This window comes from Pristiophorus japonicus, chromosome 8 (assembly GCF_044704955.1).
Source record: "Pristiophorus japonicus isolate sPriJap1 chromosome 8, sPriJap1.hap1, whole genome shotgun sequence".
Taxonomy (NCBI): Eukaryota; Metazoa; Chordata; class Chondrichthyes; family Pristiophoridae; genus Pristiophorus; species Pristiophorus japonicus.
In genome coordinates, this window is record NC_091984.1 from 106,696,178 (window position 1) to 106,721,399 (window position 25,222).

Below are 25,222 nucleotides of genomic sequence, written 5' to 3' on the forward strand. Positions count from 1 at the left end.
AAATGGATCGCTGGTACGGTCATGGCCAAGGAGGGCAACAGAGTATTTGTTATTAAGCTCAAGAATGGGCAAACTTGCAGGAAACACATGGATCAAACAAAGCTGAGGCACACAGATGAGCCAGAGCAGTCGGACGAAGAAACCGTCGACGACCAACCAACCTACCAGCAACCTTCAGTGGACTCGAGGGTCATCGGTGAACCCGGAATTTCCATCACCGACTTGTTCAATAAAAATGGACTTGCAATTCCTGACATGGCCACTGCCACCCCCAACAAGTCAGCCATCCAGCCACCAGCCACAACATATTCACCCAAGGCCGGAATTGAACTGAGACGGTCAACCCAGGAACGTAAAGCACCGGACCGTCTCAACCTGTGAAAGACTGTGATAAGATCTCAGAGGAGGGTATTGTCACGTATGTACATGCTGTTTCTAGCCACCAGATGGTGTCATTGTTGGAGGCTACTGAGCAGCACGCACATGGTGCTGCTCTGGTATAAAAGGCCAGTCATTTTGTGAGAGAGACACTCTGAGACTAAATAAAGCACAGCAAGGTCGTACCTTGCATAGTTAACCAGTACTCAGCTTGAACCTTTATTGCATACATAACAGAATTAATCTTTCTTCCTGTCATATGACCAGAACAAATCCAAATAGCAAATGGGTATATAATCATTAAAGAAAAAAACAGCTGCCTTGGATATTGAGCTGAAACAAATGCAATAGCAGCACGATCGCTAGGCTCAGATGACTTTGCAATTCCCTAAAGCCTCTTTACAAAGTCATCAGAATGTCTTGTTTCTGCTATAGTTTGTCACCTATTATAGACAGCCAATATTCTGGTTCTGAAATGGATTCCTTAAAATAACACATTTGTATATTGGATGTACACATCTGTAATGTGTTTGCATGCACTATAGACAGGACCATCAGTAATATATCACAATTATTAGATACAGTAAAATATCACTAAGAAATAATGACACAATCTTTGTGTTTTCCGTTGAAATATATTATTGTGATAAATATTGCAAAGATTCCATCCTTGGAAATAAATTGATTTTTTTTGCGTGCTATAAAAAGATAACAACGTCGAGGTTAAAAGCCTAAACAGAACAATACTGTATAGGTAGAACTAGTTACCTCCTTGAAAACTCGTTGCTGTACTTTCTGAACTGTTGCATATCTCATTAATAGCTACTACTGTTACGTTGTAAGACTGTCCACACTGCAGGTCAAAGATGTCACAGGTTGTATCCGTTGCAGTGCACGAGCGTGTATCACTGTCAATTCCCATTGCAGTTACAATATAGAAATCGCTCCCATTGCTTGGCTCCCATGATACCATTGCAGTATTAGTATCGCAGTCCACGTCAGCAGAAATATTCTCTGAGGTGCATGGTCCTGACATTTTTGGGGGGAAGAGAGGTAAATTTATACATTATATACCACAACATTCTTATACAAATTAGCACTCTGATCGTATTATGATATTTAAAATATCTTTGAATAATCTTCTTAGTTCAAAATAACTTATTTTAAGAACAAAAGATAAACTTTGTACACTAGCACATTATACATATCTTGCTCTTACAGGTAATATTTAATACCTGACTACACCTTAGCTCCCTTATTGTACCATTTGCATTTGTTGCATTCCATGAATATTAATCTCCCCCATTTCCCTTTGCATCTGCACCAATTAACTCTTCATCATTACTTAGCATCTGTAACACCAGCTGTTATAGTATCATAGTCGAGATTGGATGTTAACAGTTTGTAGTGAGCATAGCACTGTTGGAAAATAAAAGAACAATAACATTACCTGTTTGAATGCTAATTTGTGTACTTTCTGAACTGTTGCATATCTCATTAACAGCCATTATTGTTATGTTGTATGACTGTCCACAATGTAGGTCAAACATTTCGCAGGCTGTCCCCACTGCATTGCACATGTGCATATGTCCTTCAATTGCTTCTGCAGTAGCAATATAAACATCACTCCCGTCACTCTGCTTCCACGATACCGATGCAGCATTGGTATCACAGTCCACATGGGCGGCGATGCTCTCTGGGGTACATGGTGCTATAATTTATAAAGGAAAGCAGCTTTCAGCTTGGTACTAGTAAGATTGCAACAGACATTAGCTCTTTAATTGCACTGTGCTATGTAAAATACCTTACTGTAATCACAGCTAGAAATGACCAATTTAGAAAATAAAAGGATGACCAGATACGAGTACATTTTTCACCGAACTGATAGTTAGACAAAGGTATGTTGATGATAACTAAAATGGGCATTAGAAGATAGTAATAGAAAGGCAGATTGTAAGGGATATACAGTTGTAGCAGGCAAAGAGCAGACAGATAGGTGGTCAGAACACAATGCTGAAGGTAGTGAACTAATCAGTATTAGGAGGGTCTGAGGAATCGGTGATGGTATGGATTATAATTGCCTATTGTATGTAACACTTGCTTATGTAGGTATAGCACACTTATAATGCATTAAAATTGTATGGTTAACCTTAGTAACACTTAACAAAACAGCAGAAGTCAGCAGTTACAATTTTGATTAGAAGTCTCTGAGGAAGAGATAAGAAAGCCAGTATTTTGGAACAGTTTAGGCATCATATAGACTATGGCAAAATGCAAATCACGGAAGAAACACAATTAACATATGATGGGAGATGGACAATTGTATGTACCACTCAGAGACAGTCTGATAAGAGACGACAAATCAATGTAGCTCCGCTGATAGCAATAGACCTATCGATGATTTTGTAGGAGGGTAGCTCCTCTCCAAAACCTGTATAAATTATACTTGAAACCTCTTGTATTTTGAAGGTTCCACATTGAACCCTTCCTTGCATTTGCTCGAGATAAAGCCGGGTAAACTGAAGGTTTCGTTCATTTAATTCCGTGGTCGTTATACGGAGGGCGAAGGGCGAGGTGTCGATTACCTATATCAGGTAGTCTGCCCTGAGGGAGAGAAGTCTTCCTTTTACCCCAACAAATTGGCACTGTGAGCAGGGTGCAGACCCTCCGACCTGGATGATGTGACAGCTAGCAATGGCAGTGAGTATGTCTTTTGTACCACCTGCAGCTGTAGCATTGACGAGGAAGGAGGTAATCTGTATAAAGAACAAAGAGGGGGTAATCTGTAGAACAAAGTTATAGCGAACCACGGAAGGATGGAAACCAAGATAGGGGATAGGTGTATTGCCTGAACAAGAAGGAATACAACCTAAAGGAGTCTAGAAAAATGACCAAAAGATAGGTGTATTGCCTGAATAAGAAGGAATACAACCTAAAGGGGGTGGGACCCCAAGATGTTTAGGAAAACTGGCCATTGGGATAAAGTGAAGACCAAGGGGGGTCTCTGAAAAATGGAACAAAAGGGTCCCAGGTATAAATGCTAGCATGAAAGACGAAAAATAAAACAGACACTTCCAGTCGGAGTAACCAGATTAGGGAGACAAGCTGAATTGTTAGTCCGACCAGATGTTAGAAGGGACCAAGGGCTTGGTAACAGTACATGGAATCTGGTAGAGAGGTAAATGTACCCAGACGAAAAATGGCATGCATTAAGTTGCTGAAAAAACATAGGATAAGCTGTATTTGGTGTGAATGTCTGTCTTTAAGTGAAAGTGTTCGCGTGGAAGTTTTCTTGACTGTTGAATTCACAAAGGACAGCTTGTTTATCAAAAGATAAAAGATGCAATCTTGAAAGCTAGAGCTGCTAAAGGAAACCATTGAATGTCTAATTGGAAAAAAAATGTTTGCAATTGTCTTAAGTAGTTTGAAATTAACAAATTCATGGAGACAAGCCCTCTGTGTAAAATGTTTGTTAGATACAAAAACTAATTTGAAGAAAGGAGATTTAAATGGAAAAAGACGTAACTTACTGGATACTAGTTGATATTGGCTGTGAAAAAGATATTGGTTTAATTGGAGGGTAATTAACCAATGAAAGCCGAACTTTCATAATGGCCACAGTAAAATTCCGGCTTTGTTTCAAAGTGTCAACATTTGAAAAGAGATAAAAAAAACACTCTATATGTTGATAATGATTTTAAATTATGAGAAACTTTCACTGCAGTAAAGGAGATTTAAATTTCGGGGTTGAAAACGTTTTCAAAATGGATGGTGCTTATCGAGGAAATAACAAGGGGAAAAGATCTAAGCTATGCGAACTCAGCAAAGGAAAGGGAAAAAAACGGGGAATTAGAAAATATGGAACCGGCACGGAACTTTTAGATTTTGTGCCGAGAGAAATAAAACACAAGATTTGCTCAGTGAACAGGACCTTAAAAAAAAATGCTGGAATGTATATAGCGTGTGTGAAAATGTAAAAAGTGTGGCAGTTTCCCTGATTGTTTTGACTGTGATTTACAGAGCTAAGAAAAATAAGCTCTTGCCTTGAAGTCACAATTGCCAGTACTTTATTTTAAATTGGATTTCAGTAAACAAAATAACTATAAAAAATGTGAGGTCTCGTTTTAAAATCAATTAAAAAAAATCTTTGGCAAGTATTTGAATTGGAAGTTTAGAAACAATTGGAGTTTAATCTAAAATGCCGTCTTTCCCGATGAGAATGTTTTATTTTTAAAAAATGGCAGTTTTACTAATGATTTCTGCTGCTTTAAAGGATTCCTAATTTCTAAGCAAGTTTTGAAGGCGCAAAGACTTGGACAAAATGATTATGCAAAGTCACGTAATGACGCCAGGCCTTCTTACAAACCTGCAAAGGAGTTAACCCTTTCCATTGACAGCTGTTTTATACTGGACATTATTAATTTGGGTTTCTTAATAAAAGAAATGAAAAAGCAAGGATGGCAGCCAGAAGACTCACCTTACAGACAGAGGAAATGATGGGATAGTCAGAATAAGAATAAAATGGAGAAAGCCTATGTACTAATACTTGCCTGCTGCAAAGGACAGATAAAATAAATAAATACTCAAACAAAACAAATTCAAAAGTTAGAAGCCAAGATAAATAAGCTAGAAGAGATAAAAGACAGGACCGGACGGATAGTGCAGTGCACAGCCGTAGCAAAAAATGCAAAAATTCCTCAAGCACGGGATGTTTAAAGACGAGCTAGGAGAAGTCCATCAAAAGATAATTAAGTTGGGATTTAAAGTGGGGCATGATTATGATGAAACTTTGGAGTGGGCAGAACACGTAGAGGAGTTAAAGTCAGAACAATGGGAGAAGATAGCTAAAATAACAGCAGTCACGTTAGCAGCAGAGGTGAAAGGAGAGGAGGAACACTCCCACGCAGCCACTCTGATATGTTTTAGTTGCAATCAAGAAGGTCACTGCAGTAAAAAATGCCCGCAGCAAAAAAAAGGATACGGAAAATTTAGAGGGAAATCAAAATTCCTGGACCCGAACACAAAACTCACTGACAGTACCCATTGAGACCCAAAGCTGAGGCAGCGGTGTGTCAGATAGTGCAGGAATTAGAGAAGCAAGGGGAAGTGAAACAGGTAATGGCCTCCCTAATTCACCTGTGTGGCCGGTAAAGAAACCCGACAGGTCTTACCGACTGACTATCGATTATACCACCCTGAATAAGGTGACTCCCCAAGAACACCCGATAGTGGCCAGTCAGGTCACAATTTTTAATGGCTTGAAACCAGAACATAATATATTTGCCATGCTTGATATTGCGAATGAATTTTGGGCCATACCCTTAGACGAAGAGACCCAAGAAAAATTTGCCTTCACCATAAAGGGAAAACAATACACATGGACTAGAGTGCCACAGGGATTCCATAGCAGCCCGAGCATATTTCATCAAATATTGTCAGGAATTTTGGAACCGGTAAACGTAGGAGAAGGGAGCACCCTTTTGCAGCATGTGGATGATATCCTTATTGCCTCCAGTACAGAACAACAACACGTACTAGCTTTAACTACAGTGCTAGGAGCTCTACGGAGAGCAGGATTAAAAATAAATCCTAGGAAGGTGCAGGTGGGAAGGAGCGAAGTAACATATCTAGGATACATAATATCACAAGGGAAGAGACAGATGCCTGAGGACAGAAAGGGAGCAATTCAATCAATGCCCAGGCCAGGAACCGTGAAAGGAGTCAGGCAGGTACTAGGGCTATTCAACTACTGCAGAAATTTTATTCCCGAATATGCCGAGATGGCTCAACCTATACAGGACCTGGTCAAAGGGGGGAAACCCTCCCTCGAGCCAGTAAACTGGGGCCCTAATCAGGAAACCACATTTGTAAGGTTAAAACAAGCTCTCACTAGTGCTCCAGCCCTGGAATTACCCGACCAGAATAGGCCCTTTCACATCTGTACCCATCACAGTAAAGATCATTACATGGGGACAGGCTTAGGCCAGTGGTATAGTAATATCGGGACACGTACCCAGCATACCTTAGTAGAATTGCTTAAAACAGGAAGGCTAAAATCAGTATCTGACGCGCGAAGGGCTAGATGGGAAGCAATGCTCTTACACCTCCCCCCAAGGGGTCGGTAACAATAAAAGACAACTGTAACAATCCTGCAGGATGGATCATTACGCAGGGAAAGGAGCATCAGTGTAGCCCAACAGGAGAAGACGAGGGAAGTAGTCAGGCTTGAGGAGGCAGACATGGATCTATATGTAGATGGGTCTCGGCGCTATATGGGACACCACGGACGGGATGGGCCGTGGTAGATAGCAGCGCACAAGTCCCCTTCTAACCGTCCTTCCCTTTTGACCTATCAGCTCAAGTAGCTGAATTAGTGGCTTTCACTGAGGCTCTGAGGCTAGCTAGGGGAAAAAGAGTAAACATCTATACAGACAGTCGATATGCTTTTGGACTAGTGCATGATTATTTGATAGCCAGGAGTAAACGGGGATACATGACCTCAGGAGGAGGGCCAATTAAGCACGAGATGATTGTTAAAAAATTAGTGGAAGCCTCCCTCCTACCCCAGGAGTGTCAAAGTGCACATAAAAATTACCGATCAACATCAACAGGGAAACACATGGACAGACGAGGCAGCCAAGCAGGTGGCAGAGACAAGAACACTGGCCGGGGAAGCCCAGGTCGGAGCATGTACCATTGGGCCTGAGGAAGTAAATATGCTTAAGGTACAGGGAGAAGCCACTCCACAGGAAAAGGAGGGTGGAAGCAGAGAGGGGTCCAACAAGGGACCGACGGGATATGGAGGAAAGATGGGAATGTGGTGGCCCCGGAATGCATCCAGGGGAGCCTACTAAATTTATACCATGGATATGTCCATACAGGTAGAACCAACATGATAAGCTCGATGTCCAGATGCTGGTGGTGGAAGGGAATGGGTAGAGATATAGAGAACCCCTGTAGAATATGCAAATACAACCCGGGGGGGAAAATAAAGGTCAGAATGGGATATCAGCTCCGACGGAAAGGACCCTGGGAAAACTTGCAGATAAATTTTACTGGACCGTTACCCAGCAACAAGGGGAAGATAATAGACCAGTTTATGAAGTGGGTAGAAGCTTTCGCCACTAGAAATTATTCAGCAGAAACCGTGGCCAGGATCCTAGCAGAAGAAATAGATGCCACTGCAGCTGGATTCAGATCAAGGTACCCACTTCACAGGGAAGATGATGAAACAGGCCTGCACTTTTACTAGGGATTAGGCAAAGGTTCCATATCTCAAACCATCCGGAATCCTCCGGATTAGTGGAACAAATGAATAGGACCTTAAAACCCTAGCCAAAACAATTGAGGAAACTGGAAAAGGGTGGGTAGAGATGTTACCCCGAGTATTGATGAAGCTCAGGGCAACCCCTAGTCAGATGACAGGACTGACTCCCTTTGAGCTAATGACTGGAAGGGCAACGAGACTGCCAGAAGTCTTGATATCAGGAAGCGAAGATGTAGGACCATATAAAGGTAGAATACGGAGATTTGTGATGGAGCTCTGTAAGCAGTTACATGATTTAAAGGCACATGCTAGAGATCAGCAAATAACCAAGAACTTAGAGAACGACACTAAGGAACAGAAGGTCCAAATACCCCAAATAGGCAATCAAGTGATGGTGAGGATTACCCCAGAGAGGTCCAGGCTTGCACCCAATTGGACCGGATCTTATCAGGTAATAATGGTAGTGACACATGCGCATGCGTAGTTATAAGGGGTATCGGCAAGTAGAAACACTGGACCCAGTTGAAAAAGCATAATCACTAAATTAACTGGTGACGACCGGAAAATATTAAGTTTTGCAGGATTCTGGTGCTCGTGGAAACATCATGGAGTAACCCATGCCAAGGACAACCAGCTGAAGAACAGCAACGCCTGTATTACAGGGACTTGGATGAAATTAGTTGTGATAAAGAATCAAAAACACTGATGGTGATGGACGGAGCAACAGTAGAATTAAATAATGGGCATAAGGAAACGAAACAACAATGGGGATGGGCCAGTAATACGGGACCAATAATTAGTAGGAATAAGACCACGGTATGTTTTATAATCAGGAGAGACAAAGATGGTGGTGGAGGGTTATATCCCGAGATAGACCCACCAACACGGCCCCACCCACTACTTTAGCAACAATGAGCACTACCAGGGCCTCGACTACCACACCCCCAACGCTACAAACGTGTCGAACTATGAACGCTGGGGCAAAAGGGTAATTGATAAGGCAGACCAAGGATAAGATACATTTCGGGGTACATCAGCGAATAATTACTGTATTCCTAAATAACAATCCCCAACTTCTGTGGAGCAAACACCATAAGCCTGTATAGAAACCTGGCCCTGCGAGTACTTAAAGGCCCTGAATCAAAAACCATGAAGTTTAATGTGGAAAGAGGGTCAGGTAAAAAGCAGGATCGGGGAAAAAAAAAGGGATACTAGAAATGGTAGGCGCAGGATACGCGGCGGGAGTTGCGACGGTAAACACTATAATGATCGAGTTGACGCCCTAACACGAACCTTACAGGGATTGTTGGAGAGAAATGTAGGAGAAACTCACGTGCGGTACCGTGACAAACCAGAAATGTAACTGAAGAGAACAACAGTATTAAGAATCTCAGCATAGATGATTGTTATAAAAATAACCAAATTGTTTTATGTCAAGATTCACTACGAATGATCAAAGATGACTGGATATGACTAAGTGGACGGGTGTACCTTGAGTATCACTCCCCCTAACGCAGGACTACGAAATTATCGCTGTTTCACGAGGAAATGGAGATTGATGTGTGAGCACCACAGCAACTGAAATGAAGAAAGGAACACCTCATGTACCATTATGGATACTGACTTCTGCTTTACTCCGCTTGACGAGATAGATATAAACGGATTTATTATAATCCCTGAACTAAAGGAGGAAACCATCGATGGGACAATGATGGACATTACCTGAGGAGGTTATGCGAAGGCCATCGAACTGAATGAGGAACAAACTCAACTGAATTGGACACCATAGAGAAGACCCCAAGTGGAGGAAAGACAGAAGAAACAGAGGATACCCCAGGTGGGGCATAATTCGAACATCGAGAAAATGTTGGCTAGAAAGGACTTATACATGAACTATGCTGGACTCAATGTACTGGTTGTAGTGCAAGGAAACTCATCTTACTAGTATTATCTTGTAAAAGGTGTGACTTACGTAAGAGGCAGGCCCTAGCCCATACTACAGTTAGAACATTGAATAAAGGGAAATTAGACAGTCCGGCAGAAAGGACTTATTTAGTACAGGACAAGCGAAAGGACAACCCTGGAAGCTCACCTATGAGGAATTAATTGGGAAATGGCCTATCTTGGGCATATAGCCAAGGACCATAAGGGGGGAAATGTAAGGGATATACAGTTGTAGCAGGCAAAGAGCAGACAGATAGGTGGTCAGAACACAATGGTGAAGGTAGTGAACTAATCAGTATTAGGAGAGTCTGAGGAATCGGTGATGGTATGGATTATAATTGCCTATTGTATGTAACACTTGCTTATGTAGGTATAGCACACTTATAACGCATTAAAACTGTATGGTTAATGTCATGTATTCAACCAGCATTGTAACCCATGTATAATCTGACCTAAGTTGTACACTGTGAGAACAATGACCACAAGGTGATGAACTTGTGGGAGACACTCCTATCCTGGACCTTCAGATATAAAAGGGGAAGCTCCACCCACAGCCATCACTTGAGTGCTATGAAATAAAGGACAGGTCACAGACTGACCTTCTCTCAAGCATGGGCCTTGTGTGCATTTATACTGTATAGTAGGGATGTATCAGTTAACATTAGTAACACTTAACAAAACAGCAGAAGTCAGCAGTTACAATTTTGATTACAAATCTCTGAGGAAGAGATAAGAAAGCCAGTATTTTGTAACAGTTACTTCAGGCGTCATATAAACTATGGCAAAGTGCAAATCACGGAACAAACACCATTAACATATGATGGGAGATGGACAATTGCATGTATCACTCAGAGCCGGTCTGATAAGAGATGACAAATCAATGGCCCCAAGTTTCCATATGATTTGCTCATGATTTTTAGGAGCAACTGGTGTAGAACGGAGTATCTTAGAAATCGGAATTCTCGTCATTTAGTTTGCTCCAGTTCTAGTCAGTTAGAACAGTTTCACTTTGGAACAGAATTTCTTTTACAAAAGGGGACGTGTCCGGCCACTTACGCCTGTTTTCAAAGTTTTGTCAGTGAAAACTTACTCCAAACTAACTTAGAATGGAGTAAGTAAAGATTTTTGTACGCTCGAAAAAACCTTGTCTACACTTTAGAAAATCAGGCGTAGGTTACAAATCAGGCGTAGGGAATGGGGGGGGGGGGTTTAAAGGGAAGTTTACAAACATTAAACACTTCAGTTTTACAAATAAAGAGCCATCATCAATAATAAATGATAAATATATCAATAAATCAACCAATAAATCAATCAAAAAAAATTAATAAGAAATAATTTTTTAAAAAATCAATAAATAAAACATTTTCTACTTACCGACTGCAGCACCGGAAGCCCTCCAACAGCATGCTGGGATGCCCCCCCCCCCCCAGTGTGTCTCTGTCAGTGTCTCGATCTCTCTGTCTGTCTGTGTGTGTTTCTCATTCTCTGTCTGTCAGTGTCTGTGTTTCTGACAGCGAGGGGAGGGGGAGGAGGGAGGTAGAGGGAGAGAGGGGGGGAGCAGAGGGAGGGAAGGGGAGGGATGGGGGAGAAGGGGGAGGGATGGGGGAGAAGGGGAGGAGGGGAGATGGGGGGGAAAGGAGATGGGGGGGAAAGGAGAAGGGGGGAAAGGAGAAGGGGGGGAAAGAAGAAGGGGGAGGGAGGCTGAACGGGCCGGGCCCGAGACTTCGGGCAGGGCCCGTCCCCAGCACCAGATTTACAGGTAGGTGGCGTTGGGTCGGGTCGGGGGGAGGGGGGGAGAGGGAGGTCAGGTCGGGGGGAGGGAGGTCAGGTCGGATCCAGTCCGGGAGCGGGGGGGGGAAGCGGGAGTCGGGTCGGTGTCGGGTCCGGTCCGGAGGCGGGGGCAGGTGGGGGGGGAACGGGATTGGGTCGGGTCCAGTCTGGGGGGTCGGGTCGGGTCCGGTCTGGGGCCGGGGGGGAAGCGGGAGTCGGGTCGGTGTCGGGTGCGGTCCGGAGGCGGGAAGTGGGAGTCGGGTCGAGTCGGGAGGAAGCAGGAGCTGGGCGTGGGAGGAGCCTTATTCACGCAGCCCCAGTGAGGCCATTCGGCCAGGGCTAGGGGCTGCGTGCTTCGGCCCCTTCCACACAGTTTTGGGCGCCGGGAGCTACTGCACATGCGCACCCACTGTAGGGCGCATGTGCAGAGGTCCTGGCACTGTTTTCAGCGCAGGGACCTGGCTCCGCCCCCTACAGCTCCTGCTGCGCTGCGCCGAGGGCCAGAGGACCTGCAGGGAGCTGGAGAATCTGGAGGTTTTTTTTAGGCGCACTTTGTGGCGCGAAAAATGGGCGTCGAGGTCGGGACTGCGCCGTTCTAGGCGCGGCTCGAAACTTGGGCCCAATGTAACTCTGCTGATAGCAATAGACCTATCGATGATTTTGTAGGAGGGTAGCTCCTCCCCAAAACCTATATAAATTATACTTGGAACCTCTTGTATTTTGAAGGTTCCACATTGAACCCTCCCTTGCATTTGCTAAAATAAAGCCGGTTAAACTGAAGGTTTTGTTTGTTTAATTCCGTGGTCATTGTACGGAGGACGAAGGGTGAGGTGTCGACTACCTATATCAGGTAGTCTGCCCCGAGGGAAAGAAGTCTTCCTTTTACTCCAACATAGATTAAAGGTAAGTGAAAGAGACTCAACAAAATTACTTGAGTTGTTAGAGGTTGACTGAGTGATAAACTGATACCAGAGGCTTGAGCACTCCAGTGCAGTACTGAGGGAGTGTTGCACTGTCGGAGGTGCCGTCTTTCAGATGAGACGTTAAACCGAGTCCCCGTCTGCTCTCTCAGACGGACGTAAAAGATCCCATGGCACTATTTCGAAGAAGAGCAAGAGAGTTATCCCCAGTATCCTGGCTAATATTTATCCCTCAATCAACATAACAAAAAAAGATTATCAGGTCATTTTCACATTGCTGTTTATAGGAGTTGGGTGTTGAGCAATTGGTTGCTGTGTCTTCTACATTACAACAATAACTACACTTCAGAAAGTACTTAATTGGCTGTAAAGCACTTTGGGCGGTCCTGAGGTTGTGAAAAGCGCTATATAAATACGTCTTTCTTTATTTTGATACCATGCATTTACTGAGATGAGGTAAAAGTAGTCTGGCTTGATCTGGAGTTTAGTGCTGGGACAGAGTAGACCTGAATCTGCACGGCTCGCACAAGTAAATGAGAAAACTAATTCCAGAATTAGGTTGTTTACATAGCACAGAGGTTAAACACGGCAGGATCAGGAACTAGTCCAGTGTGCAGCATACATGATGTGGCATTCCTGTTGCAAAGTATCCATGAGAAGTGCACATGGAACAAGTATCAGAGGGTTGGCTTGCTTGAACAGAAAAACACTAAGTTTGAGGATCAGCTGCCTGTGCTTGATAACATATGTGAGAAGAAACAATATCTGGAATACACACCATAGAATAATAGTCCCCTACAGATTGACGGGATTAGTAAAGTATGTGGCAGGGGTGGTGGGAGTGGATAACTACTCACATGAGGAGCAAGAAGCAAATAGATATGCGACCCCTGAGCAATTAAGGTATATGGGATAGGGCAAGAAAGTGGAGTTGATGTAGAAGTTCAGCCAGGATCGTATTGAATGGCATGAGGGGCCGTATGGCCTACTCCTGCTCCTATTTCTTATGAGATAAGAGCAACGGTACAGGAAGATTCTGTTGGTCTGAATAACCCTGTTGTTTCTCTACTATTATGTGAACTTTCCTTCAAAGGGTCAGTGATATGTTCAAGATGTTTCACAGAAAACCATCATGGTAGATTCTGAAATTTACCATTCTAAATGAAAACAGACAGACTCACAAAACTGAACTTGTGTCTTTTTAATCTTTGTTCTATTGGAAACATTATCCAAGTTTTTAGAATGCTAAGAGTAATGGATAATGTAAATGATAGCACATTATTTAAGAGAGATACTGGGCACCAAGCTGTAGGACATCATTTCAAAATTAACTAGTGTGAAGCAAGACTTCAGATTAAAAGGAATTTCCTCCTCCCCAGAGTAGTGAAAACATGGAATCGACTCCCTGATAAAGTAGCTTGTGTTGTTATAATTAACACCTTTTGAGACAATAGGGATTAATTTGTGGCTGGGAATGGGATTGAATAATCGTAGAGTAAGCAGCGATGACAATAATTGAATGTGGTGTGAAACATGGTGTTCCTGAACTGCTCGGACCATCAAAGTATTATGTCAAGAAAGGCAATTCTAGAATCCAGGGTTGTAGGATTAGACAGGTATTCTGGTGTTCTATCTTAAATGTCTTTGTGGGTTGGGAGGAACTTTGCAGAATCTTTGCACAGACGGCTAAATTGGTTGGGTGCAGAAGATGTTACACTGTGGAGGAAGCGGGCTTGTTGAGGTACATAATGGCCTTCTCTGCTTCCACCTTTCCTATATTCTCAAGTTTCTCTTTGGTTTGTGATAGTGCGGCAGTATCATATGGGAGGAGCAGAAGTTCACAGGCCAAATAGCAAAACATAGCAGTGTTAATTAATATAAGAAACAATACTAAATAGCAAAATGGAAGATCTGATGTACACAGTTTTTATTTTGACTTGGAAAGTGTGTTAAAAACCAAACACCACTTCTGGTTTCAGATGACTTTATAGCTACTCAGGCTTTGTCTTTGCTACATATAAAGTCACTAGAATCTTTTGATTCTGCTACAAGATTATAACCAATGTTCCCATTAAGCTGCGCGGCCACGCAGTGCTCTGCAGCTCCTGCGCAGCCGGCTCACTGGCTTTTAAATAGGAAAAATTGCGCATGCGCATGGGCATTGTGAATGGGCTGGGCCCCCCCAAAATTAAAGGGAACATTGATTGTAACGTATTTGAAGCAGCTGATGATTTTCTTGCAAATATACAGATCTGCAAATTGAATATGCATAGCTGTAATATATCAGTATCTGTATGCATTATAGCCAAGACGCTAAATAATGTAACAACAACTTATATTTACATAGTGCCCTTAAATTAGTGAAACGTCCAAAGGCGCTTCACAGGAGCATTATGAGATAAAAAATTTGACAGTGAGCCGCATAAGTAGAAATTAGCACAGGGGGTCACTGAGGTATATTTTAAGGAGCATCTTGAAGGAGGAAAGAGAAGTAGAGAGGCGGAGAGGTTTAGGCAGGGAGTTCTAGAGCTTGGGGCCTAGGCAACAGAAGGTATAGCCACCAATGGTTGAGTGATTATAATCAGGGATGCTCAAGAGGGCAGAATTAGAGGAGCACAGACATCTCTCGGGGTTGTGGGGCTGGAAGAGATTACAGAGATAGGGAGGGGCGAGGCCATGGAGGGATTTGAAAATAAGGATGAGAATTTTGAAATCGAGGCGTTGCTTAACCGGAAGCCAATGTAGGCCAGCGAGCACAGAGGTGATGGGTAAGCGGGACTTGGTGCGAGTTGGGACACGGGCAGCCGAGTTTTGGATCACCTCTAGTTTACATAGGGTAGAATGTGGGAGGCCAGCCAGGAGTGCATTGGAATAGTCAAGTCTAGAGGTAACAAAGGCATGGATGAGGGCTTCAGCAGCGGATGAACTGAGGCAGGGGCAGAGACGGGCGATGTTACGAAATTATAACGCAATTATATGCAATAAAATACAAAATTTGGCACAGCATTTACTGTATATAAAGTAGATCTGCATGATTATTAAAAATATTTCAAGGATTCTAAGTATGGAAACAATAGATTGCTTCCTGTGTTACAATAGTTAAAAAAACAGTCTAGTTGAACAGCAGCTTAAACAGAACACTATAGGGAGAACTAGTTACCTGTCTGGATACTCATCAATGCACTTTCCGAGCTGTTACATATCTCATTCACAGCTACTATTGTTATGTCGTATGACTGTCCACAGTGTAGATGAAAGATTTCACAGGCTGTCCCCACTGCAGTGCAAAAGTGTGTATGGCCGTCACTTCCTTCTGCAGTTGCAATGTAGAAATCACTCCCATCCTTCCATTCCCATGATACTAATATACTATTGCTGCTACAATCAACAAGAGCAGCAACGGTCTGTGGGATGCATGGTCCTACAGGTTAAAAAGGAGAATAGGTTTTAGTTTGGCACCAGTATTGCTGTGACAGTAATTAGCATTGTAATAGTACTGTGTTATTGTAATAGTACTATGTCATTGTAATGGTTTTATGTTATCATCATAGTACTGTTATTGTAATGGTACTGTATTATTGTCGTGGGGATGTGTTGTAATTTCACTGTTACTGCAATGGCACTGTTATTGTAATACGACTTGTGTTATTCAAAATATCTTTCAGTGATCTCAGTTAGAAAATATGCTTTTGAAGATTTAAAAGAGAGATTTTCATACATTTTTATGGGAGGTCAAGAATCATAGAAATGTCTAAAACAAAAATGAGTATCAAATAAGAAGAGATGTAAATAGAAAGGGAGATTACAGATGGCAGCAAGAGAGATCTGAAGAAATCTTTTAGTTATATACATAGCAGGACCAGACAGGATTGTTAAGGGGTTGGAGGAGTCGGGATATAATAAAGGATCACAAAATTGCGGAGGCGTAAGGTAAATTCTTCAATGAGTTTTCACATCTTTTAGCTCAGAAATCAATACTGTACAGAGAGACCAGTAAACCAGATGATCTGAAGGAAATATTGAGGAGATGTTTCCACTTTGGTGCTCCCAGCACACATCAGGCCTTCATATTGGGAATGTACGCATGTCCAGTCTAATTTTTAATAGACAGTAAATCAAGGGATGGGGGTGTACAATTTACTGAAGTGGAAAATCTCCCATGAAATTTATACAAGGCACCTGGTGCAGTCCATATTATTAACAGATGTGACAAAAAGAGACACTTAGTTTGCATCTATGGTCACCCTGATGTAAGATGGATTCTACTTCTATAAAAATCTGAAACCACTTGACGTGTGTGCATTAGAGGGTAGATTCAGTGGGGTGAAACGAGGGTCAGAGATCAAATTACAATACCCAAGTGCCCTGCTCCTTATGAGTGTGGCTCCACACTGGAGGAGTGCAATTATTGAATGCACCCATACACTGTGTACTTTAAACATTTTGTAAACAGCTAGTGTGAAAAGCTACATTGAAGGAGTACAAGGGCTAAAATTCTAGAAGATGCATTCACAATCTCAATGGTACTGCATGGGGTCTTATGTCACTGTGTTTTAATCTTGAAGAAAATAAATGACAATTAACCAAATTGTTTTGATCAATAATTCTATTGGAATTTGACATACTAAATACACAGGAAAGTGAATTGAAAATTAAAAGAAAATAGTGTATCCATCAATTCACAAAAATAAATACTGTAAACGTAGAGCTGCATTAATTCTGTACCATAACAGCCTTAACAGGTGACTATCTAACTGGAGTCTCAGCCACATGTAGGGCCCAAGTTTCCACAAGAAAAAAAACGGGCGCCCCTCCGAGCTGGGCGCCCGTTTTTCGCGCCTAAAACGGCGCCGAAAAAAATCCTCGGTATTCTCCACCTACCTGTAGGTCCTCTGGCCCTCGGCGCAGCCAGCACGAGCTGTGGGGGGGGGTGGAGCCAGGTCCCTGCGCTGAAAACAGTGCCGGGATCTCTGCACATGCGCACTACAGTCGGCACGCAAGTGCAGTAGCTCCAGGCGCCGAACTGTGTGGGAGGGGCCCGAAGCACGCAGCCCCTAGCCCTGGCTGAATGGCCTCACTAGGACTGCGTGAATAAGGCTCCTCCCACGGCCAGCTCCTGCTTCCCCCCCCCCCCCCCCGCCCCCGACCGGATCCGACACGCGCTCCCCCCTGCCTCCGGACCAGACCCGACACCCGCTCCCCGCCCCCCCCCCCCCGCCAACCAGACCCGACCCGACACCCGCTCCCCTCCCCCTCTCTCCCTCCCCCTCTCTCCCTCACTCCCCCTCTCTCTCTCTCCCTCTCTCTCTCTCCCTCTCTCTCTCTCCCTCTCTCTCTCCCCCTCCCTCCCGCTCAGCGACACGAACGGCTTTCTCCCCCCCCACCTCCCGCTCAGCGGCATGAACGGCTGCAGAATTCTCCCTGGCTGAAGCACTTTGGCTTATAAATGTTTATTCAGGTTGGATTTATTTGTATAATATTTGTAGAAGTATAAATAAGGATTTATTGTAGAATTTAATGACTTCCCCACCCTCCCCCCCCCCCCACCTCGTTCTGGACGCCTAATTTGTAACCTGCGCCTGATTTTTTAATGTGTAGAACAGGTTTTTTCAGTTCTACAAAAATCTTCACTGGCTCCATTCTACTTTAGTTTGGAGTACGTTTTCACTGTGGAAACTTTCAAATCAGGAGTCAGTGGCCGGACATGCCCCCTTTTGAAGGAAAAATTCTGTTCCAAAGTGGAACTGTTCTACCTGACTAGAACTGCAGAAAAAAAAATGTGGAGAATTGCGATTTCTAAGATAGTCCGTTCTTCACCAGTTGCTCCTAAAAATCAGGCGCAAATCATGTGGAAACTTGGGCCCGTGGAAACTAAATCTTTCTTCGAACTGTAGTTGACTTAAGTATGTATTTTCCGGATTTTTCCAACAGTAAGTGATAGCACTGATTCTTGTCTATGTATCACTCATTAGCTAGTGACACTGACTAAAATAAAAGCATGTTTTGTCATTATCTGCCAGCACTGACTGAGCAGTTTTATATGTGCCCATTAATTTTTCCTCAAACCTATTAACGCTAACATTTTGCCGAAATGTAGGTCCGTTTCTATGGCGAGCTGCTCAATGTGAATTTACGCCCAAATTTCCTGCGGAGCTCATTTTCCCTCTTGTTTTACTCCGATTTTTTATCATTTTTACAAGTGGAAGTGCAGCACCACCAATAGGGGTAATAGTGCAAGTGTAAAAAGACATGGATTGCCTTCTGCCATGGTGCCTCACTCTCCAAGCCTCTTGCCTCTTCCTCTTAAACTATTATGCAGCACAGGTCTGTAGCCATTGAGAAACCCATTCCAACAACATAGTCAGCAGAAGTGCCATCGTTAAACACCTTTTAATACATTTTCTTTACAATTGACTTCCTCCATTCTTCTCATGAATCCCCAAAGATGTCCACTAGGATGTGAGTGAGTTCAAAATTCACTACCTTAAGTACCCGGCTGTACAGTCCATATTATGTGACTCAGGACTCCATAATTTTTGTCTGATACTAAAATGTAATGTTTGCCCAGGCAGGTACCCCTAATAATAACATTTCTCATTTCTATTGGGGAAGGGGAGGGGGGCAGGGGTGGGAGGGTGGTTTAGATATAGAATCTGAGAAAATATTGCCGGTCCTAACCTTTTAGAACACCAAACAGTGGATCAGTGGAAACATTTTAGATTAAAGAGGATACAAAATTATAATACCTGTATATTCCTATTGCTGAGATTCAGACAAAAGATATTAGACATATAAATAGTAACTCCAGCTGTGGACTTACTAATATGAGTTGTACAATTGAACCAGCACCATGCACAGAGACCCATTTAATACGAGCATAATTAACAACATAAAAACAGACATTTAAATGAGTAATACCTGCATGCACATTCACCACCGCACTCTGGGGACTTTTGCAGATGTTGTCTGTTGCTAGAACAGAGATTATATAATATTCACCACACTGCAGGTGTGGGATTTGAGCCATTGTATCACTTGTGTTGAATAAAGCTGTGACTCTTTGACTATCTTGAACGGTCACAGTGTATAACTTTGCTCCATCAGTGTCATTCCACCAGAAGGATACGGCATTCGAATCACAGTTCAGCTCAGCTGTTAGATTCCCAGGAATGCATGGTGCTAATTAGAAAATACAAATGAATATCAATCCTCTCATTGTCCTGTAAACATCATAATTAATAAATCTAAGACTATTTCCATAGTGCATATTATTTCAGGATTAATAGCCTTACCAGTTTGGATTTGAACAGAAGTACTTGAAATTCCATTCCGGCTATAACTCAATGTTGTTACAGTTATGTTATAGGGCTGTCCACAGTGTAAATCCAGCATTTCATGGCGTGTCTCTGTTGTGTTATGTGAATGTGTGTGTCCATCACTGCCCTCTGCAGTTACATCGAATGACATTGCTCCATTAGTCCGTCCCCATGACACCACTACTCTATTAGATTTACAGTCCACATTCACAATGATTTCATCTGGGGCACACGGTGCTGTAGAAAAGGAAATATAAACATTAATATCCACTGGGTTCATGTGAGAAAACCTTTTGGACAAATGGTCTTTGCCAACATCTCATAGAACTTAAATAACCTCAATAAAGCAGTCACCTTTATATTGCACATTGTGACTACTCAATCCAGGTGTTATGTATTAGGGCCAACAAATTTCATCTCAGGAATCTGGGTCACTATGCGCTATACCCAGTTTGACTGCTAAGTCTCCAAATGTTTTCTATGAATGTTAAATATTTGTATCAATGATCTCCGATGGGCACAGAAGTGTTATGTATTAATGCTTGGGGGTCACCAGACACCAGAGGGCGCCGCGGTCGGAGGTCATCGGGCTGTATGCATGTGTGCTTGGTCACCTATATATAAGCTGGGTGTCTTTGTCACGCAGACACTCTCGGGCTGGAGTAAAGATGGATCAGGTTGCACTTGAGTGAGTTTACAGTAACCAGACTCTTGAGTCATTACAATTGGCGATGAGGTAATTTAAGAACCTTCGCATGCACAATGGACACGGTTGGAATCCTGGAGAGATTTGTGGAGGGCGAGATTTGGGTGGATTTTGTCGACCACCTGGATCAGTATTTTGTGGCCAACGACATAGAGGCAAAGGCCTACACAGTTAAGAGCAGGGCAGTTCTCCTCATTGTTTGTGGTCCAAAAATTTACAGCCTCATGAAGACTCTTCCCTCGCCTGTACGTCCGGCGAAAAAAGGATACGAGGAATTGTGTACGTTGGTGGGTAACCATCTGAAGCTACAAGAGGGGATCATCATATCACGCTACCGTTTCTACATGCATGTTCATGCTGAGGGCCAGGTCGTGTCAGGATTTGTTGCCGACCTGCAACATCTTGCTGAGCCGTGTAAGTTCGGGAATATGCTGGAAGACATGCTGCGTGATGTCTTCATGATAGGCATCAGCCATGATGCGATCCTCAGGAAGCTGGTGGCTGCAGAGCCACGGTAATTTGAAAAAGGCCATCATGACTGCCCAGGCATGCATGATGACGGATGATAATTTGAGGCAGATATCATCGATGAGTCGGAGTTCCACGGCAAGTACTGTAAACAAGATGCCACCATTTTTGGACAGAGCTGCTTACGCGAAACCTGCCGCTGCTCAGAGCCCACCAACTGGTTCGAACCAGATTGCCCCCACAACGCCAACAGGGTGAAATCATTGGCCTCATGCAATGGATGTTTGAAAGTGGGGCATCTTCATTGGATGTGTCCACAACGGAGCAAGCGTGGTGCGGCTCACCACGTGGTTGCTGAGAACCAGTTCAGTGATGGCCCGGATACACAACCCGAGGAGGAAGTGAATAGACTGCATTCGTTCCTGAGCAAGAGCCAGCTGATAGTCGTTAATGTGAAGCTGAATGGCGTGCCTGTATCAATGGAGCTGGACACGGGTGCGAGCCAGTCGATAATGAGCCAAAGGACATTCGACAAGCTGTGGGACACTGAGGCTGTGAAACCGAAGCTGAGTCCAGTCAATGCCAGGTTGCATACTTCCACTAAGGAACTCATACCAGTGCCCGGCAGTGCAACAATCGAGGTGTCATATGACGGTGTGGTTCACGAGCTACCATTATGGATCGTCCCAGGTAATGGTCCAACGCTGTTCGGCAGGAATTGGCTCGAGAAAATCAAGCTGAACTGGAATGATGTTAAGATGTTGTCCTCGGTGGATGATACTTCGTGTGTTCAAGTACTGAAAACGTTTCCTACTTTGTTTGATCCGGGCATTGGTAATTTTACGGGAGCCAAGATGTAGATTCATCTGGACTCCAATGCAAGGCCTGTCTATCACAAAGCTCGGTCTGTTCCGTACATGATGAGGGAGAAGGTTGAAATTGAGCTTGACAGACTCCAGCGTGAAGAAATCATATCACCGGTTGAGTTTAGCGAGTGTGCTCGTCCCATTGTTCCTGTGTTGAAGAGTGATGGCACTGTCAGGATTTGTGGAGACTACAAGGTTATGATTAACTGATTTTCGAAACAGGATCAGTATCCATTACTGAGGACTGATGACCTGTTCGCCATGCTAGCTGGTGGAAAGTCGTTCACGAAACTGGATCTGACGTCGGCCTATATGACACGAGCTTGTCGACACTTCGAAGAAACTCACCTGAATCAACACCCATAAAGGACTGTTCATCTACAACAGGTGTCTTTTTGGGATTTGTTCGGCTGCAGCCATATTTCAGAGGAATATGGAGAGTTTACTGAAGTCGGTTCCTAGAACTGTCGTGTTTCAAGTTGTGTCGTGTCACAGGTCACGACAATGCTGAACATCTGAACAATCTTGAAGAAGTCCTACAGCATCTGGACAAAGTGGGACACAGGCTGAAACACTCGATGTGTATTCATGGCACCTGAAGTCGAATTCCTCGGGAGGAAGATTGCTGCTGATGGCATCAGGCCTACTGATTCGAAAACTGAGGCCATCAAAAATGCACCCAGGCCTCAGAATGTGACGGAGCTGCGTTCGTTCCTTGGGCTACTCAACTACTTCGGTAATTTCTTACCCAGATTGAGCACTTTACTAGAGCCACTGCATGTGTTACTAAGAAAAGGCGACAACTACGTCTGGGGTGCATCTCAAGATAGAGCCTTTGAGAAAGCCAAGAATCTGCTATGTTCAAATGAGTTGCTTGTTCATTATGATCCGTGTAAGCGTCTTGTATTGGCCTGTGATGCTTCATCATATGGGGTTGGCTGCGTACTCCAACAAGCAAATGAATCGGGCAAACTATAACCTGTTGCATATGCTTCCAGAAGTCTGTCTAAAGCGGAAAGAGCTTACAGTACGGTAGAGAATGAAGCTTTGGCCTGTGTGTATGGTATAAAAAAAAAATGCACCAGTACCTGTTTGGTCTTCGTTTTGAACTAGAAACGGATCACAAGCCACTCATTTAATTGTTTGCGGAAAACAAAGGTATTAATACCAATTCATTGTCCTGCATTCAAAGGTGGGTGCTGACATTGTCTGCCCATGATTATGTCATCCGTCATAGACCTGGTACTGAGAATTGTGCCGATGCACTGAGTCGTCTGCCCTTACCCGCAACTGAAATGGAGACGCCTCAACCTGCAGATCTAGTGTTAGTAATGGATGCTTTTGAGAGTGAAGCAACCCCTGTCACTGCTCAACAAGTTAGGATCTGGACCAGCCATAACCCTATTTTATCGGTTGTGAAACGGTGTGTACTCTGTTGATTGGTCTGCCATACCTATGGAGATACGTGAGGCGACCAAACCTTACAACCGTCGCAAGGATGAGCTGTCCATTCAGTCAGACTGTTTACTGTGGGGTAATCATGTAATCATGCCTAAGAAAGGTCGAGAAAAATTTGTACGTGAACTTCATAGCACTCATCTTGGCATTGTCATGATGAAGTCCATTGATAGGTCTCATGTATGGTGTCCTGGAATTGACTTTGATCTGGAATCATGCGTGCATCAGTGCAATACTTGCATGCAGCTAAGTAAAGTACCAGCGGAATCTCCGCTGAGTCTTTGATCGTGGCCATCCAAACCATGGTCGAGGATCCGCATTGATTTTGTGGGCCCGTTCCTCGGAAAGATGTTTATTGTCATAGTAGAGGCATATTTTAAATGGATAGAGTGTGTTATTATGTCATCCAGCACGTCTACAGCTACCATTGTGAGCCTTCATATCATGTTTGCTACTCATGGTTTGCCTAACATTATTATGAGCGACAACGGATCTTGCTTCACAACATAGAAACATAGAAAATAGGTGCAGGAGTAGGCCATTCGGTCCTTTGAGCCTGCACCACCATTCCATAAGATCATGGCTGATAATTCACCTCAGTACCCTTTTCCTGCTTTCTCTCCGTACCCCTTGATCCCTTTAGCCGTAAGGGCCATATCTAACTCCCTCTTGAATATATCCAATGAACTGGCATCAACAACTCTCTGCGGTAGGGAATTCCACAGGTTAACAACTTTCTGAATGAAGAAGTTTCTCCTCATCTCAGTCCTAAATGGCTTACCCCTTTTCCTTAGACTATGTCCCCTGGTTCTGGACTTCCCCCAACATCGGGAACATTCTTCCTGCATCTAACCTGTCCAGTCCCGTCAGAATTTTATATGTTTCTATGAGATCCCCTCTCATTCTTCTAAACTCCAGTGAATACAGGCCCAGTCGATCCAGTCTTTCCTCGTATGTCAGTCCTGCCATCCCGGGAATCAGTCTGGTGAACCTTTGCTGCACTCCCTCAATAGCAAGAATGTCCTTCCTCAGATTAGGAGACCAAAACTGAACACACTATTCCAGGTGAGGCCTCATGAAGGCCCTGTACAACTGCAGTAAGACCTCCCTGCTCCTATACTCAAATCCCCTAGCTATGAAGACCAACAAACCATTTGCCTTTTTCATCGCCTGCTGTACCTGCATGTCAACTTTCAATGACTGATGTACCATGACACCCAGGTCTCGTTGCACCTCCCCGTTTCCTAATCTGCCGCCATTCAGATAATATTCTGCCTTCGTGTTTTTGCCACCAAAGTGGATAACCTCACATTTATCCACATTATACTGCATCTGCCATGCGTTTGCCCACTCACCTAACCTGTCCAACTCACCCTGCAGCCTCTTAGTGTCCTCCTCACAGCTCACACCGCCACCCAGCTTAGTGCCATCTGCAAACTTGGAGATATTACACTCAATTCCTTCATCAAAATCATTAATGTATATTGTGAAGTGCTGGGGTCCCAGCACTGAGCCCTGCGGCACCCCATTAGTCACTGCCTGCCATTCTGAAAAGGACCCGTTTATTCTGACAAGTCTTGAGTTCCAGGAGTTCATGAAACTCAATGGCATCAGATATGTGAGATCAGCTCCATTCAAGCCTGCTTCTAATGGTCAAACAGAGCGTGCCGTTCAAACAATCAAGCAAAGTATGAAACATGAAACATGTAACTCAGGGCTCACTGCAGAGATGGTTGTCATGTATATTGCTCAGTTATAGGTCAAGATCTCATTCACTTACCGGGGTTCCTCCTGCTGAACTACTGATGAAGAGAAATCTCAAGACCAGGCTTTCTCTTGTTCATCCTGATTTGAATGATCGTGTTGAAAACAGATGTCAAAGTCAGCAAGGGTATCATGATCGTGTTGCCGTGTCACGTGACATCTCGGTCAACGACCCAGTTTATGTACTGAACTATGGTCAAGGTCCAAAGTGGATCGCCAGCACTGTTACAGCCAAGGAGGGTAACAGAGTGTTTATTGTCGTGCTCAAGAATGGGCAAACATGCAGGAAACACCTTGACCAGGTTAAAATGCGGCACACGGATAAACTGGAACTGAGTGAGGAAGATGCAGTCAGTGACCAATCA

The 25,222-nt window shown here is 43.7% G+C and overlaps 1 protein-coding gene across 1 annotated transcript in view; it reads right to left on the minus strand.

The window, feature by feature from the left end:
• LOC139269151 (receptor-type tyrosine-protein phosphatase beta-like) overlaps window positions 1-25,222 on the minus strand; it is a 63,604-nt gene that overhangs the window by 11,345 nt on the left and 27,037 nt on the right. The window contains exons 16-18 of the mRNA XM_070888252.1: window positions 19,572-19,832; window positions 19,198-19,458; window positions 1,147-1,407 (exon numbers count right to left, since the gene is read on the minus strand). Of these exons, the coding sequence (XP_070744353.1) occupies window positions 1,147-1,407; window positions 19,198-19,458; window positions 19,572-19,832 (783 nt within the window). The remainder of the gene's footprint in view (window positions 1-1,146; window positions 1,408-19,197; window positions 19,459-19,571; window positions 19,833-25,222) is intronic.